The following is a 16,691-nucleotide window of genomic DNA, read 5'->3' as shown; positions in this document are numbered from 1 at the left end:
ATATGCATAAGTGACGACTATGGATTAACCCTGTATGTCATTCAATTCTTCTTGAAATGACGAACAGGAATATATATAGTTTAGGGGTGGTGATCTCGACCGTTTACAAGATAAAAGCACATTCTCAAATTGAAGGGGGGTGGGGTAAGAATATAAGGGGAGGGACTCGCCCTTTATTTCATATGATTTGTTTTTTTGTCCCATACAAGAATATATATGGTTTAAGGGTGGGGATCTCGACCGTTTACATGTTCTTAAACAGGAGGGGGGTGGGGGTGACCCCAGGGGACTCGCCTTTTATTTCATTTGATTTGTTTTATTGTCCCATACAAGAATATATATGGTTTAGGGGTGGGGATCTTAACCGTTTACAAGTTTTCAAAAAGAAGGGGGGTGGGGGTTACCCCAGGGGATTTTCCCTAAATTTCATTTGATTTGTTTTATTGTCCCATACAAGAATATATGTGGTTTAGGGGTGGGGATCTTGACCGTTTACAAGTTTTCAAAAAGAAGGGGGGGGGTGTCCCCAGGGACTCCCCCATTATTTCATTTGATTTGTTTTATTGTCCCATACATGAATATATATGGTTGAGGGGTGGGGATCTCAACCATTTCCAAGTTCTCAAACAGGAGGGGTTGGGGTGACCCCAGGGACTCCCCATATATTTCATTTGATTTGTTATATTGTCCCATACATAAATGTATATGGTTTAGGGGAGGGGATCTCGACCGTTTACAAGTTCTCAAACAGGAGGGGGTGGGGTGACCCAAAGGACTCCCCTTATATTTCATTTGATTTATTTTATTGTCCCATACATGAATATATATGGTTTAGGGGTGGGGATCTCGACCATTTCCAAGTTCTCAAACAGGAGGGGGTGGGACGACAACCGGGACTCCCCCAAATTATTTTCATTTGATTTCTTTTATTGTCCCATACAAGTATATATATTGTTTAGGGGTGGGGATCGCGACGGTTTACAAGATAAAAGTACATTTTCAAATTGAAGGGGGTTGGGATGACCTCCAGGGATTTTTTTTTATTGTCCTGTTCTCATTACTGAAGACTGCATGTGTCTATCACTTACTGTTTTCGAGAAATAGTCATTTGAAAATTTAAAATTTTAAAAAATAAAATCCCATAGGGTTCTATAGTAAACCCCTCCCTTCTTCAGGCCCCTCCAAATACCCCTAAATAGACCCCAATGCACAAACAAAAGATTTATGGCCCCGCTAGACATGTTAGTCTAATATCTTATGAAACCCTAAGTAAATCTGACAAACGGTCAAAGTTGTCTTCTTAGACGGTTTGAGTGGATTCAGTCCGACTTGTCTTGGGGACGAGGTATCATCAGCTCAGTAGTCAGTACTTCGGTACTGACATGATTTATAACAAACCTTTCTAAAATTGTCCGTTTATAAATTTCGAAATTATAAAGAAACTAAGGTTTCAACCCCCTGAGGCAAAGTTGACCTTAGATGAATTTGGCTATTTTTTTTAGGTATTTTTGTCATATAGGTCTTCAACTGTTTCGGTACTTATACATCCTCGGATTTCAAATGTTTGGCTTTGAGCGTTCCTGATGAAGGTAAATCCAGAAAAGCGCTTCGGACGCATGCAATTATTAAACGTGTTGTTTTCAATTTTTTTGTCCACATTACTTAAAACATCCCATCAACGTCGATTTCCGCATCTGTTTCATGGCCTCGTTTCATTCATAAAATAACAACAACCTTATTTGGCAAGATAAGTTAAAAATTACCGCCCACTTATATAACTTTATTTCCTCTATCATAGAGATTTGTTGTACATGAACAATATTCCTGCGCATTTTGCCATTTGGGAAATATAAACGACTTGTAATTACCGATTTTCGGCGATGAAATATTTCATACAATTGTTCTTTGACATTGTAGCCAAAAGCACAGGGGATAATAAACTACATACGGATTTCTATTGAGCACTACTTCATATGTGCAACTTCAAAAGTTTTGGGTAGTTCGACGATCATTTAAGGTTTTTCTGGTCATATTTTTTGTATTCCAGAAATAAAAGTATAAAAAAAATGTCATACACTATACAAATCCTTGATAATACCAATGGCACGTATTTCAGCATTTTTTGGGTAGAACACACATCTAGGGTGCTCGCATAAGGCAGCTTAACTGCCTAAAAATGGGTACATTGTTTTAGACAAACATAGCACACCACTACCAAAAAAAAATACAACTTTAATCTTCGAATTTCCAACTTTAATCTTCGAATTATCGATAATTCCAAGATTAAAGTTGGAAATTCCAAGATTAAATTTTATAATTCCAAGAATTAAAGCTGGAAATTCCAAGATTAAAGTTGATAATTCCAAGATTAAAATCGACAATTTGAAAAAAATAAATAAAAAAGAATGGCCCTAATACCCTTCCGTAGGTTTTAAAAAAGTAAAATTTATATATTTCCAAAATTATCTACAGATTGATATTTAAAATTCATTGATTCTGTAAAAGAAATTGTAAATTTGGACATTATTAAAGGAGAATTCTAAAAAGTACTAAAACCAATCGTATATGCTAAAATGCATTCTTAACTCTGTCACTTAAAATAACCAAATAGAGATATGTTTATATTTTAATGGACAGAGAGCTGGTAAGTTTAAAAAAATGTGATTTTAAGATTTTTAAAAAAGCATTTTTACTGGATTATCTCCTTTTGTACCATAGAAATTCAATATTTATGGCATCATAAATTGTAATTGAACTATTGTCATCGTTACTTTGACTTATTTTGTTAAATGTTATAGTGCTTTTGAAAAAGAAACACTTACATTTCCAAAATTATCTACAGAATACCTTTCTTAAATTCATTGATTTATTGAGAGAAAATGTAAATTTAGGCATTTTTAGAGTAGAATTTTAGAATGTACTACAATGAGACCCCAGCAAGTTTACTAGCTAAAATGCATAATAAAGTATTCCAATTGATAAAACATAGGGAGTTATCTTTTAATTTTTAATGGACCAAAGGCTAGATAATTTTAAAAATATGTACTTTTTATGATTTTCTGAAAATATTTATTTTTCTGGATCATCTCCCTGGGAATAATCCACAAACTGTTTCTCGTAAATTCAAGTACTGATGAGTTAATAAAGCTTCAACACTTTATTATTCAATTAATCATCGTTCTTTATCTCGTTGTTTTCTGCATTCATAAGTTTCAGGGTGTTGAAATTGGTCATTTTCATAGAAAATTACCGCCTCCAACATGGGGAAACTGGTTCCCGGTACATTACAGCATCTCCTAACTGAAAGGCATGGGAACCAGCTGAAATATTTGTTTTATGGACTTCTTTCATAATGTTGTTTAAGCACACAAAGTTTCAATTAAATCTGATGACCCCCCTTGTGGACTGTTTTGCATGGTTTTATGCTAGACTGGGTGTTAAGCAAAAAATGGCAAAAGTAATGAGGAACAATATGATAAATACTATTGGACATAATGTTGGAAGGGAAAGTTGTAGGAGGTATCATCTTTCAAACTTTGATGACAAACTCTTTACTTATTGATTTGCTTACATCTTTTACAATACCAATGTTTAGCTTTTGGAACAGTTTTCAAAAATACACATGGCAAGTGGTTCCATCCTAGACAGGACGAGCACTTAACAACATTAGTTTTCAAATTCAAATCCATAGTGCATGAACTACATTTGTGAAATGAGTTTTCATTATTTCTCATAACTACACTCATCACATCAATCACTGCTTCTTTTGTAAAAAACTTTTCAACAATTAAAAGGTCTTCACTGTCATCAATAAGAGCACTTGAAAAAGCAAGGTCCTGGACTTCATTTTGAAATACTTTTTCTTTATCATCAAAAACTGTTCTTCCTTTTTCATCTCCAAGAAACCACTGTAATATTGCTGTAAGAGAAAAAATACCATGTAACATTTTTTTTTTAAATGTCATAAAATATCAAAGCCAATATTCTTTATACATAAGACATACTCTTTACTTTATCTAAAACAAAATATTGCTTTTTCACACCAACAAGATATGCTTCCATAGAAAACTGTGACCAGCTCACATTTTCATTTTTGAGTGAACTCCAAAACTTTAGATAAAAAACCCTTATTAGGAATATATTTTAAAAAGCTTACATCATAATGAAAATATTTTTTTATTTACTTGTTGATGTGACCACACATCCATTTTATGAGGCTAGCTTTAACTAGAACTGTAATGTGTCACACTACCTTAAACCAAACTCTAATCTCATATTGGATAGAAATATAAGTACATTTCAAAAAATAAGTCCAAATATTTTATTTTGAAATTACCCTGTCATAATTTGAAGTAGAGCAAACATTTAAAAAAACAATTGTGATTACCTAAATCTTTTATCACACTACTTTTCTTGAAGAAAGGCTGAAGGTGATGTTTCTTTGATGTCTTTGTTATACCAATAACAGTTTTCTCACTGCCTTTTGGTCGTCCTTTCCTGGATAACTTTGGTGGATACTTTATGTCACTGGGTACTGAAATATTGTGCAACAAATACTATAATGTGTGACAATTTGACTTACAAATGCTTAGCCATAATAAGGAGTGCGGTATGATGCCAATGAGACAACTATCTATAAATCAAATGTCACCAATAAATGTATCAACCAATTATCTTATTTTCAGTCAAAAGGCCACTTCACAATTAGTTTGGTATATTGAATATGGGGGCAGATTTTTTTATATTTATTAAATATGATAGCACATCAAAAACGTAATTGTATCTTCTCATCTTGGTTAAAATCTTCATCAACAGTTTCATATTTGTTATGTATATAAAACAGTATTTAGAAACATCTTAACCTAATACGCTGTAACTACAGGCTATGATTTAATAATGAGATGAAAAATAAATTAATATTAAGTAAGAGAAGGAAAAGCTAAACATTAATTTTTGTTGGCTCTTGCAAAATTCTTACGCCTTAAAATTATTACTTACAAGACACATACTTATTTCTGCATTCTTACAGTACTTACCAATAGGTTCTAAGTTTTCTGTACCATCATCAGATGAACATGTTTTTCTTATGTTCTCTGTATCTACTTCAAGATGTATTCTCTCTAAAAAAAAAATAATACAGTATATTATATGAATGTCTCTTTCTTTTAAATAAAGGTATGTTGAAAATAATTTGAAATAGATAAAAACTGAGCTGAATTTTCTCCACACATTGATTTTTAAATTAAAAAGAGTTCATTGTCGTAATCTTTATTTGGCAACATCAATGTTTTAACTGCATACATAAGAACTTTATGTATATCAAAAATAAGTTTATTCATTTTTTTAAGCATATACTGTTTCATGTTGTCTTCCTTGATAAGCAAATAGGTAACAGACCTAATCAATCAGCTAACTATGCAAATTAGGCTGAAGTCAAATAAAACTGACAGAGATACTTTTATTCATACAATGTACATGTAATTTCAATTCTTCACCAATATTAAATTAACAAAGCATTCATTTATGGCGGAGTCCTCTAATGATCTACATTTTATGATTTAATTTTGGATGGTATGAAATTTTGATTTTGAACAATAAAATGGATCATGATAATTCAATGAATGTCACTTTTAAATAGTTACCATGGTCAATGAGGAGTTTCTTTACCAAGCTAGCAACATCATGACATTTTGACCTGTTTTTGATAACTGTTTGCAAATTGGTAATATCTTTGAGTGATACTTTTTTCCCAGTCTTCTGTTCAAGATGGTCTCTCAACAGCTTCTTGTTTACTTTGAGAGAAATCAAGGACTCTGCCTCCTCAGTCATTTCCTTTGGAAGTCGTCTTTCTCTTGGCAGTTGTTTAAGCAGAGCCTGAAATAAATAAAACTACACCATGATTTTTATAGTTCGTTCTTATGTTGTACTGTTACACCACTGTCCCAGGTAAGGGGAGGGTTGGGATCCTGCTAATATGTTTAACCCCACCACATTCTGTAGGTATGTGCCTGTCCCAAGTCAGGAGCCTGTAATTCAGTGGTTGTCGTTTGTTTATGTGTTATATATTTGTTTTTTGTTCATTTTTTGTACATAAATTAGGCCGTTAGTTTTCTCGTTTGAATTGTTTTACATTGTCATTTCGGGGCCTTTTATAGCTGACTATGCGGTATGATCTTTGCTCATTGTTGAAGGCCATACAGTGACCTATAATTGTTAATTTCTGTGTCATTTGGTCTCTTGTGGAGAGTTGTCTCATTGGCAATCATACCACATCTTCTTTTTTATATAAACCTAGTCAATTAAGATTGCCATGTACATTGTAAGTTCAAATGAAGTGGATTAACATTAGACCGTTAACATTTATAACATTTACCTCAGAAGTGTCATGACTATGTTCATTGTTAATAGACTTCAACTCCAGGTAGTGTCCATCACATGACAACAGGAAACTGATACTAGATTGACAATGCTGCCTGAATGTCCTGAAATGATAAGCGGCAAAGGTTTAAAGATCTGATCTTGGAAAATACTAATTTGAAATTAAACAAATAAACATGCAGATGAGAAGCCCAGCGACACTGTGTAAAGTTTTTGCACAGAAACATGCACATCCATATTTGTAATTCCTTACCTGGATGTATTTTTTTTTACATACAGATGTACATGTATATAATGAAGAACATACATTTATAACTATAGACTTTTTAAGAATTTAATGCATGAACATTGCAAATCTCCCTTTTCAAATCAAAGATGTCTGCCTTTATGTATAGAACCTTAATGTTTAAATAATCGGTTTAAAAAAAAAAAATAAGCTGTATGTTGCATTTTCCTAGTCCTTATAATAATGATATCTAGAAAGGCAATTTATTTTTTTGGTTTGACGCCTTTGCAGTAAAGTAAAATAGCCTTTCAAGACGTCATAGTAATTTGGACTAGCATTTTCCATGCCTAACTACAGCATTTTGTACAGGAGGTAAAGGCTTGCCTAGAAGTTTTTCTTATATCCCAAACTATTATAGCATTTTAAACATCATTGTTCATGACTAGGACAAAGTTTAAAGATGTGTTTTACAATATTCTACTTCTATGTGGTTAATCAGTTAATCTGCAGTCGAAATTTTCATAACGCAGATATACTGTGCGTGTGTGTCAACCAGTACACGCCAAGTTAAAAATAAACAAAAACTATTGTGTTTTTACAGGAACAAAAACAAATAAAATTATGTGATGTTTGCAACAACTGTACAGGGTTAAAATTATCAGGTATCTATATATAGTTGGCACTGGCTACGGTTACATGGAAATGTAACAATAATAAAAATATTGTTACATTGGAGACTAATTGCCGGAATACAGGGATGGGTAAGGATCCGATTAATTACGAATGTAACAATAATAGTTGTGTCTACGGTTACATTGCGTTATTGTTACATTAAATGCACTTACAAAGTACGCTAGATTTACAAGTAAACTTAAACCTTCTATAGTTTTGTTGCCTATTTGTTTTCGCCAAAAAGAACGAAATTACAATCACAATATATCTGAAAACACTGATTCCACCAGTTTCAACATGTCGGCAAATGTCAATTGCCTTTACAATTGACTTGTATTTTGAAGTTTTATTAATTTTTTATTGGGTTTTTGCTGCTATGCTAAGTTGGAAATTGAAATCGGATGTGAACATAAAATCAGTTATGGACGGCAATTAATCATAATACAACCTCACATGCTTCCAACAAAAAATATTGGAAGAAAAAAACAATTGCAAGAGTATACTGAAAAAAATATTTTTCACATTCATAAATCATGACAGATATTGAAAGTTTCTTTAGCTTCAAAAAGGGATAGTGCAGAATGGAATTGTTCAGTTTGCAATACAGACATTGCTGCATCATTTGTGTTTGATGGCTGCTTAGAGTGGTTTCACCAAAATTCGTCGGACTAAAACATGCTACCAAAACAATATACTGAATTTGTAGAAATTTGTCAATGTAAATAAAATATTGAAAAATTGTATGCAATATAGTAAAATTCAAATAAGAGTTTTCAATTTTGTTTTAAATACGTATTACTAGTCCCAGCGTACATGGAAGTGCATTAATGTAACAATAACGCAATGTAACCGTAGACTCAATTATTATTGTTACAGTCGTAATTAATCGGTTCCTAACCCAACCCTGCATGCAGGAAATTAGTCTCCAATGTAACAATAATATTTTTATTAGTGTTACATTTCCATGTAACCGTAGCTAGTGCCTATATAGTTACGCCAGGAACTGCCACACACAGACCCGGATTTTCAGGATATCTATACTTATCAATATATATATAATTATCTTCTCAAAGAATGAATTGCATATAATTCTCATATTAAAATGTCCCATACCAAACGTTTTCCAGTTTGGGGACCCCCACCCTCCTAAATATGCCTCTGCATTTCTCAGAATAATATATATAAAATATCTAAATAACATCTTTGGTTAGATGTTTGCTGGCGGATATCGTTAGTTTCTTAAAAACTTCGATCAACTACGGATACAAGCAAGTACTGTTCCGTAAATTTATATCGGGGAAAATATTATGTCTAGTCATTTCAGACATTCGAACTATTGTCAGACTTGTTTTTTTTTGGTAAAATAAGATGAAAATATAACAATAAAAAATGGTCGCTCTCATTTACCAAGAAATAGTTTTTTAATCCGATAGCATGAGATCTTGGTTTAAATTATAAGTAGGAATTTAAAACCATTAAACCATTCTTTAAAAAGCATTTTAATTACCTTTGGTTTGGTTTTTTCCCGAGGAACAGTTTTTATGTGTTTTGCCTCCTTGTATACAGATAATAGAGTAAAACAGCAACTCTGGCTTAATATTCATCTTTTTCGTGCAGCTGCTATAGTTTTTGAGTCTCTCCGATAAAAATTAGTGTTGGTAGCAATTTCGTATTCTCTTATTTTCTTCAAAACATCTTCAAAATCATAAAAACGGTCTCTATTTCTTAAAACATCCATCGCATTTGCGCGTTTGCAATCCGATACCTCATCCGGGGACAAAAGTCGCCGCATGATACTGCTGCTGATATCAAACATTCGCGCACGCGCATATTTGATGGCCGGACGAATAGACATTTTTGACTATTCGTCCGGCTAGCCGGACGAATAGCCACTCCGTTTTTTAAATAAACGTCGTGTCATGGGCGGTATTCATCCTTAACGTTGTGGAAAGAATTTTAGAAAACCTTTTCATACTACACTTTCTTGCGTGATTTCTTAATTAATCACGATATATTGTTATTCCTTTGAATTTAAAGAATCCTATAATATATATCTAAATTAGTGATCAAGTAGTAGAACACCTGAGATCACCCCAAGTTTTTGGTGGGGTTTGTGTTGCTTAGTCTTTAGTTTTCTATGTTGTGTCATCTGTACTATTATTTGTCTGTTTGTCTTTTTATTTTTTGCCATGGCGTTGTCAGTTTGTTTTCGATCTATGAGTTTGACTGTCCCTCTGGTATCTTTCGTCCCTCTTCTAGTATGTCAATTTCAGCATGTTTATAACATCATAGGGACAACATAAATGACATATCTGTACTAAAGTGTTCAGAATTTAGAATTACATTTATTTTGAAAGGTTTGAATAATTTTCATAATGATTTCAATTTCAGGGCCCAAATGTGTATGGCTATTTCCTTTACAGATTGAACACGTAAAAAATGAAAACATGTTCAATCGCGTATTATAACGTATATCTGAAGATCCGTAATAAAGTATAGTATTATGACTTATAATTATTTTTCATGCTTTTGAAGATATCACCAGCAGTACGACGAATATTGTTGTTCAGGATATGAACACTATAGTAATTGCTATCGTAAGTGTTGATCTTAAATATTCTAATTCTAACAAAATTACCATATACTACCAAACAAAGCGGTTTTGACGTTTGCAACTCATTTATATTCATTACTATTAACGAATGCAAAGCAGAAACGTTTATCAGTAATCAATTACCTTTAATAGCCTAACTTTTACATTTCATTATATATTACACTCTATTAGAAATCATGATATTAATAATTTAAAGTAAATTGACCCGTAAAAAAGATCTTTAAAATTCATATTAAAAATAAAAATTTTCTATGTATAAATTGTTTACATAAATTTGATAGAAGATGGTCAATGTGCGTTTGAAAATAATAATTAAGGGTGTCTTTAAAAAAATTGTTTTGGTACGAAACGAATGCCTGTCGCATATTTGTGAAATATGCATTTCTGGTAATTCAAATATAGGATGAGTTGTATCTGAGACAAACACAGTAGCAATGCATTGATGGGTGAATAGTGTGGGTAATTTGATAGAACCTAAAAATTTAATTTGAAACGTCGGTCAAATGGAACGACATATGTTTTAAGCACAAGAAATAGATTTCAAACTTAAATTCCGTGAAAATGTTTTGAACCGGTACGGAACACAAACCCAACCTGTAAGTTATCATTATACTACAGATCAGATCAAATATATGGTATATAAAAAGTCCGGAAAATTACAATTGTCAATGTCCAATGGCGAATAAATCCCCCAAAAGTAGGTTAACCGGAAAGAAACACAAACACAAAACACAAAACACAAACTAGATCTGGGCGTGCGATCTTAAAACTTTTGAGTATGATGATCGTACTCAGTCTCAGAGATCAACCAATAATTACACTAGATTTTGGTGTTACAAACACAAGTTTTGTACTCCTAGTACTGAGTAAAGTTTTATAATTGAAAGGCCTGAAGGTAATCATCAGTTCCAGATCTTCATGCGTTTAAAACAATCTTGACAAGTACATTTTACAAGGGTCATAATTCTTCTAAAAGTTGGTCATCTGGAACGATACACCAAAAGACATCGTTATGCATTTAGGTCCCAATAATCAGATTCATATCTGCAGGTATAATGAAAAGAAGTCCGGATAACCATTTGATATCAGAATGACGGAATGACAGAATGAACATACGGATATTGATAGAACAGTATGACCGGCCACTTACTAGTGGATTGTCAAAAGGAATATGTTGACTAGGTTGCACGAGCATACATAATAAATAATACACTTTAACCTTAAGTGTAGAAGACTTTTTAAATCTCAAACTAGAATGATGGTCAATTAAGGACTTCAGAATCATCCTTATAGTGGTCGTAGAAAGCAATCAAAATCTTTTCTTAAGTTTTTGGATCAATTTTGATGTTCTAAATGAATGCTCATTTTGACAAATTATATTACTTCACTCATGCCCCATGTGAAAATTGTTCAAAAATCCAAAACCTAAAACAAACTTTGAAAATCTGAAATGCCCGCTAAAAGATCTAAGTTAGCAGAGCTATGGAAATCGCCAGAGGTATGATCCATAATGTCTACATAAATCTTCAAGTTATGTTTAAGCACATGTTTTTCACACTAATAACGGTATTGACATACCTCTGAAAAAGTGTTTAGTTACTGGGCTGGTGATAATAGCAAGAATATTGTTACTGAAGTTTGTATTTTCAAATATTTTCGCCTCGAGCATCACTTTAGTATATTAATATTCGAAATGCGCATCGGGTACACTAAACATGTTTTCGTTTATGTTGTTACTGTAACACATGCATTAGTGAGGAGAAAACAAACAATTAATATATTTTTATTCAACACAAACTGTCAGTTCAAAAGAAGTATATGTATATGGAGTCATTTATAGACACTATCCAAGGTTCACCAGCAAAAGGCAAACTGTACAAAAAAAATTCTGAACAATAACTTTACATATGATCATGACATTGTATGAAGACACCTGCATGCTAACAAGATGATTTTTATACCAGCAAAAGTCGATAATTTCTTGTAAAAACAAAAGAGAGGCGAAAGATACCAAATGGACATTCAAACTCATAAGTAAAAAAAAAATTACAAGGCCATGAATAAATATCGTTTCTGCCGCTAGCACTGTCATCTATGTAGTGACATGTGTGACGATATCCTACTATGGAAAAATCATACTCGTTAGGGATCTAAATACAGAAAAATAATAGACGGGATGGAATAAGCATGCATCTCTTGCAACTATATTTTACCTGGATCAAACAGTTTGCTTTTATGGATTCCAGTAGAACAAAATTCAAGGCAATAGTAGTTTACCGATGTTCAATTCTCATCAATCCATTAAGAAGATACAAATTGGAATTGTGGTTACAACAATAAGAGCATATCCGTCGTCATCTGAAAAACAGATATTCCATAACGGTCAACCAACTCGTGATGGCGTCCGTAAAGTTTTCGAGGGGACGATTTCAACTTAACCACTTAAAACTCTTGGTTAAACAGCTTCATTGTAAGCAGCAGCCTTCTATCAAGGAAATCATGACAGAAACGAAAACTGATATTCAATCATCTCTGCCTTTTACAACTCTGTAAAAGTGTCCACGTATCAAAGTACGTGAAAGAAAAGCTCGCTAAAAAATTCGATAAGTTTGAGACACGAACATTTTTATCTTTGCAGTAATAGAAATAAAAAGGAAAACCAATGAAACAACATAAGAATATGTTAACCGTTTTGCACTTTGAAAGTGCTGGACGAGACGAAACAAAGATTACATCAAAGTACATGGGAATCATATAAAAAAAAACTTTGAAGTGAAACAGTGAAATGTAAAAAAAAAAAAACTCGTCAACCACTACAGTCCGATACAGAGTATGCAGGGTTTGGCTTCTTTTTATCGAAAAAGGGGATTAAAAGTTTTTTTTTCCTGTAAAATTATGTGAATCACAACTAGAACTGCGATTTCCCGTCGTTATTCGACAGAAGTTAAGCCGATATCATAAGCTCACTTATTCACTGAAAGACAACTCTTATTCATTTGATGTTGCTATAAACAACATCAAATAATATCTTAGATCTAAATAAACTTATAAACAACCTGATAAGAAATTCAATATTTTATACACTACTTCAGTCAGGATTCTACTTCGTCAAATCATCTCCCCATTAAGCCACCTATTTTTTTCAATCGTAAAAATGGAAGCCATTGTAAAGATGACGCGCTGTCAATTTAGCAACATAGCATTATTACGATCCTTATATGACAGTTGTATTTTAAAATTCAAATGTATCTACTAGCTATAAACATTAATGTACGTTTAGGCCTTTAGTCAACTTAAAAATATTGTCTAATCGGTTGTCAGGGGGGAAGTTTAGAAAATTCAAAAATACTAAAAAGAATCTAATTAAATATTTCATGGAAGGGCTGACTAAACATTTTCAGAGGATGACGACTAATTACCCTAGATAACACACAAAAAATGATTTTGTTTAGAAGTAATGCACAAAAAAGATCCACAAGTATAGTCTGTCGTCAAGTTTTTTTTAGTAAAAAAATGTTATTTAAAGACAACTACTCTGTTGTTATGACTCATTAGAAAGGTATTTCACTTGACCCATATATTTCATTTTTTAGTAATGTAAAATTAAACTGTAGATTTTTAATGTCATTATATCAACCTGTAGCCTAAATATATAAAAATTATAGAATATGAAACGAGTTGTTGTATCAAATATTCTTGATTTATACGTTTTCAAGACAAAATAGTCAACTCAAATACGCCTAAATATAAAAAGGTGTACTCAACTTTCTCTTTTCGATGAAATTATTGCCCAATATAAGATTTTTTTTCAAAAAATTTTCGCCGGAGGCAGGAATGCAAGTTAATGCTTTAAAAAGATCAATGTTTTATCTTTCTTATTTTTTTCGGCGAATATTATGCTTATGCACAAGAAAGATCCACACGTATTTCCACCTACCACAATCGACTGTTTTGTGCAAATTTGTCTTTAATTGAAAAGTTTACAAATATCTTTAAGCTCCATACTTTAATTTAAGTAAAAACACGTAAAAAAGATGCATAAAATCCTAAATTATGCACCTGTTTTAAATTTCAAAGCCAATAGAAACAGATGTAAACAATTCAAATATACCAACATTGTTTACCTTCTCTATTAAAGAGTTCCATTTCTTTTTTTCAATTTCAACTGGGTATCAGCCTGACTTTCCTTACAATATGTACATTTTCCCTCACATAATAAAAAATAGCTTCTGAAAATTAAAACTAATAAAATTGAAGTGAAGCCTTTAAATAAAAAAAAAAAACAAAAAAACAATAGACAACTTAAATGAGATTAAAATCCAATGAATGCGTAATAATGCTGACTATTAAGACAATACGTGATCTTCTTATTAGATAACAGTATCATGTAAAGGAGTTTTATTGTATGTAATTATAATTTTAAATGGATTCGTTGATAAAGCTAGTCGTAGTTTGAATGCAGAGTTCCATTTTTGCAGCTGTATGCAATGGGAAGACGATATTAAATGATGCATGTAACGAACCATATACATCAGATAGAATAATATACAGAGGCGGTGGTTCAAGGAATAGTGGAGGTGGTACATGTTCATCACCAAATTACTGTACTAATTGTCAAGATGGATTTTATCAATATGGTGGAAAGTGCTTAAGTAAGTTCTCTTTACGGAAGGATTTACTATACTAAATTAAATCTCAGAACAAATTGCACATATAACATCGGATTATAAAAATATCGTTACATGCTATAAAATATACAGTGACTGGCCCATATTCACCGCGGCCATTCTCGCCGTTTTGTGATGTTTTTTTTCTGAAATTTAGCTTCCTTTTCCTCAATGCATATCAAGAAAGGAGTTGTGTGCTATTTGTTGCCTATATCAACAATTTAAACACATTTTATGTAGTAAAAAGGTTGGGTACGTTATTAGATGTATATTAGAGAAAACTCGGCAAATTTTCAATGCAAAAAATCAATGAATTGAAACTTGAAAAAATTATTTCTCAAGATCCGGCATGTAAATGTCATATGATATACAATAACTTAATAGTACACATATAAATATGCATACCTAGTCTATGTGTACCTTGACTTGGTGCTCCTTTGATTATGCGGGTCTTTTACGGCTTTATTTTGACCCCGTCTTAACGACCTCATCTTCCTATTTCCCCCGCTCCGATTGCCGTTTTTTCATCTTCATAATCACTCGCACTTTCATCTGAGAGATAATATTGAACCGTGGCAAGGCACTCTCCGACTTATCGGCTATCCTGATCAGCTTGTTAAGTTTGTGTAGACTCTCGAAGGAGCTTCGTAGCTCTATCGCACCTTTTGCTTTCAATGAACTCAACGGCTCTTTCATTATTATGAAAAAGAAGAGGTGGTATGATTGCCAATGAGACAACTCTCCACAAGAGACCAAATAACACAGAAATTAACAACTATAGGTCACCGTACGGCCTTCAACAATGAGCAAAGCCCATACCACACAGTCAGCTATAGAAGGCCCCGAAATGACAATGTAAAACAATTCAAACGAGAAAACTAACGGCCTAATTTATGTACAAAAAAATGACCGAAAAACAAAAATGTAACACATAAACAAACGACAACCACTGAATTACAGGCTCATGACTTGGGACAGGCACATACTTACAGAATATGGCGGGGTTAAACATGTTAGCGGGATCCCAACCCTCCCCCTAACCTGGGACAGTGGTGTAACAGTACAACATAAGAACGAACTATAGTTTTAGCGTCAAAGTTTCTCGCAAGACTATGTTGCTCATGTACGTCTTAAACAAACATAACAGTTCAGCATTGGTTACGTCTTCATCTGAATTTCCGTCAGTTTGAACTGACTCCTTACGGGCTTGTTCAGACATATCTCTTCTTATACACAAAATACGTGATACTCAAAAGATGGTCCCCGCCCTTGTCTATAACTTTTCTCGTGCACGCACCACTTTAAATACTCTAAGTTGTTATTTCAATAAGCCCGTTTTTATAATCCAAAACTCATGCGCCTATAGTACATAAATATATCTATTGACCTCGCAAGTGTCTTCTAGATAAGATTTCTTTCACAATCCGATACCAGATCTCACGTATATACACGATCCTATCACAATACTGGACCACCGTTTCTTATTATTTTACCATATTTTTTCTCGATGTATCGACAGACAGCTTTGAATTTGCTTTCCGGGTGTTGTGATTCATAGTTCCTGAGAAAAAATGCGACGGAAAATTTCGTACATTGCCATTAAGTGGAAGAGTATGTAAGTGTTCGGTTAATAGGCAGTTGACGAGCGATGCATTCGAAAACAAGTTACATGGTTAAGCAAAGTAACAAAAATGCGACGAAAATTATAAAGGAAAAAGTGACAGACGATCGGAATGGGGAAAACGGTATGCCACTTCCTTGGAGTAGGGTATAATTTAATTATGAAGATTTATTGATTCTAAGGTATTTTCTGAAAGGTAAAAGACATTGAAACTAATCGAACTGACGAAATAAAAACCACAAAAAACTCTGTTTTAATATTGTCTAATGAAATACAATAAAATATATATCCTAAGGACGAAACACAATATATATTCTCAGAGGAAACAAACAAACTCTTAATATTTTATGAATAAACTCTCATGATATTCCCTCATGAACAAACTGCACATATGATGGTCTCAAGGAACGAATATTAAAGATATTTTCTCAGAAATTATTGTGAAATTAAGCACACATAAACGGTGCCATTGTTTTAATCTAACTACGAAAGGTAGTAATATTTTAAGAGTTT

The 16,691-nt window shown here is 32.8% G+C and overlaps 2 protein-coding genes across 2 annotated transcripts in view; one reads left to right on the top strand and one right to left on the bottom strand.

Annotated features, from left to right (window-relative positions):
- Window positions 1-16,691, top strand: part of LOC127709343 (uncharacterized) — an 82,738-nt gene that overhangs the window by 17,159 nt on the left and 48,888 nt on the right. The window contains exons 4-5 of the mRNA XM_052214816.1: window positions 9,812-9,873; window positions 14,369-14,542. Coding sequence (XP_052070776.1) covers window positions 9,812-9,873; window positions 14,369-14,542 — 236 coding nt within the window. The remainder of the gene's footprint in view (window positions 1-9,811; window positions 9,874-14,368; window positions 14,543-16,691) is intronic.
- LOC127709362 (uncharacterized) lies at window positions 3,104-7,094 on the bottom strand. The gene is made up of 5 exons (XM_052214852.1): window positions 6,374-7,094; window positions 5,643-5,874; window positions 5,037-5,120; window positions 4,388-4,534; window positions 3,104-3,919 (listed from the first exon to the last, which is right to left on the bottom strand). The coding sequence occupies exons 2-5, from the start codon at window positions 5,827-5,829 to the stop codon at window positions 3,552-3,554; spliced, it is 786 nt and encodes a 261-aa protein (XP_052070812.1). The 5' UTR covers window positions 5,830-5,874; window positions 6,374-7,094; the 3' UTR covers window positions 3,104-3,551.

The sequence above is a fragment of the Mytilus californianus genome, unplaced genomic scaffold, assembly GCF_021869535.1.
Source record: "Mytilus californianus isolate M0D057914Y unplaced genomic scaffold, xbMytCali1.0.p SCAF_7, whole genome shotgun sequence".
NCBI classification, from domain to species: Eukaryota; Metazoa; Mollusca; class Bivalvia; order Mytilida; family Mytilidae; genus Mytilus; species Mytilus californianus.
Note: the sequence above shows the minus strand (reverse complement) of the source record. Positions and strands in the feature narration are given on the sequence as shown.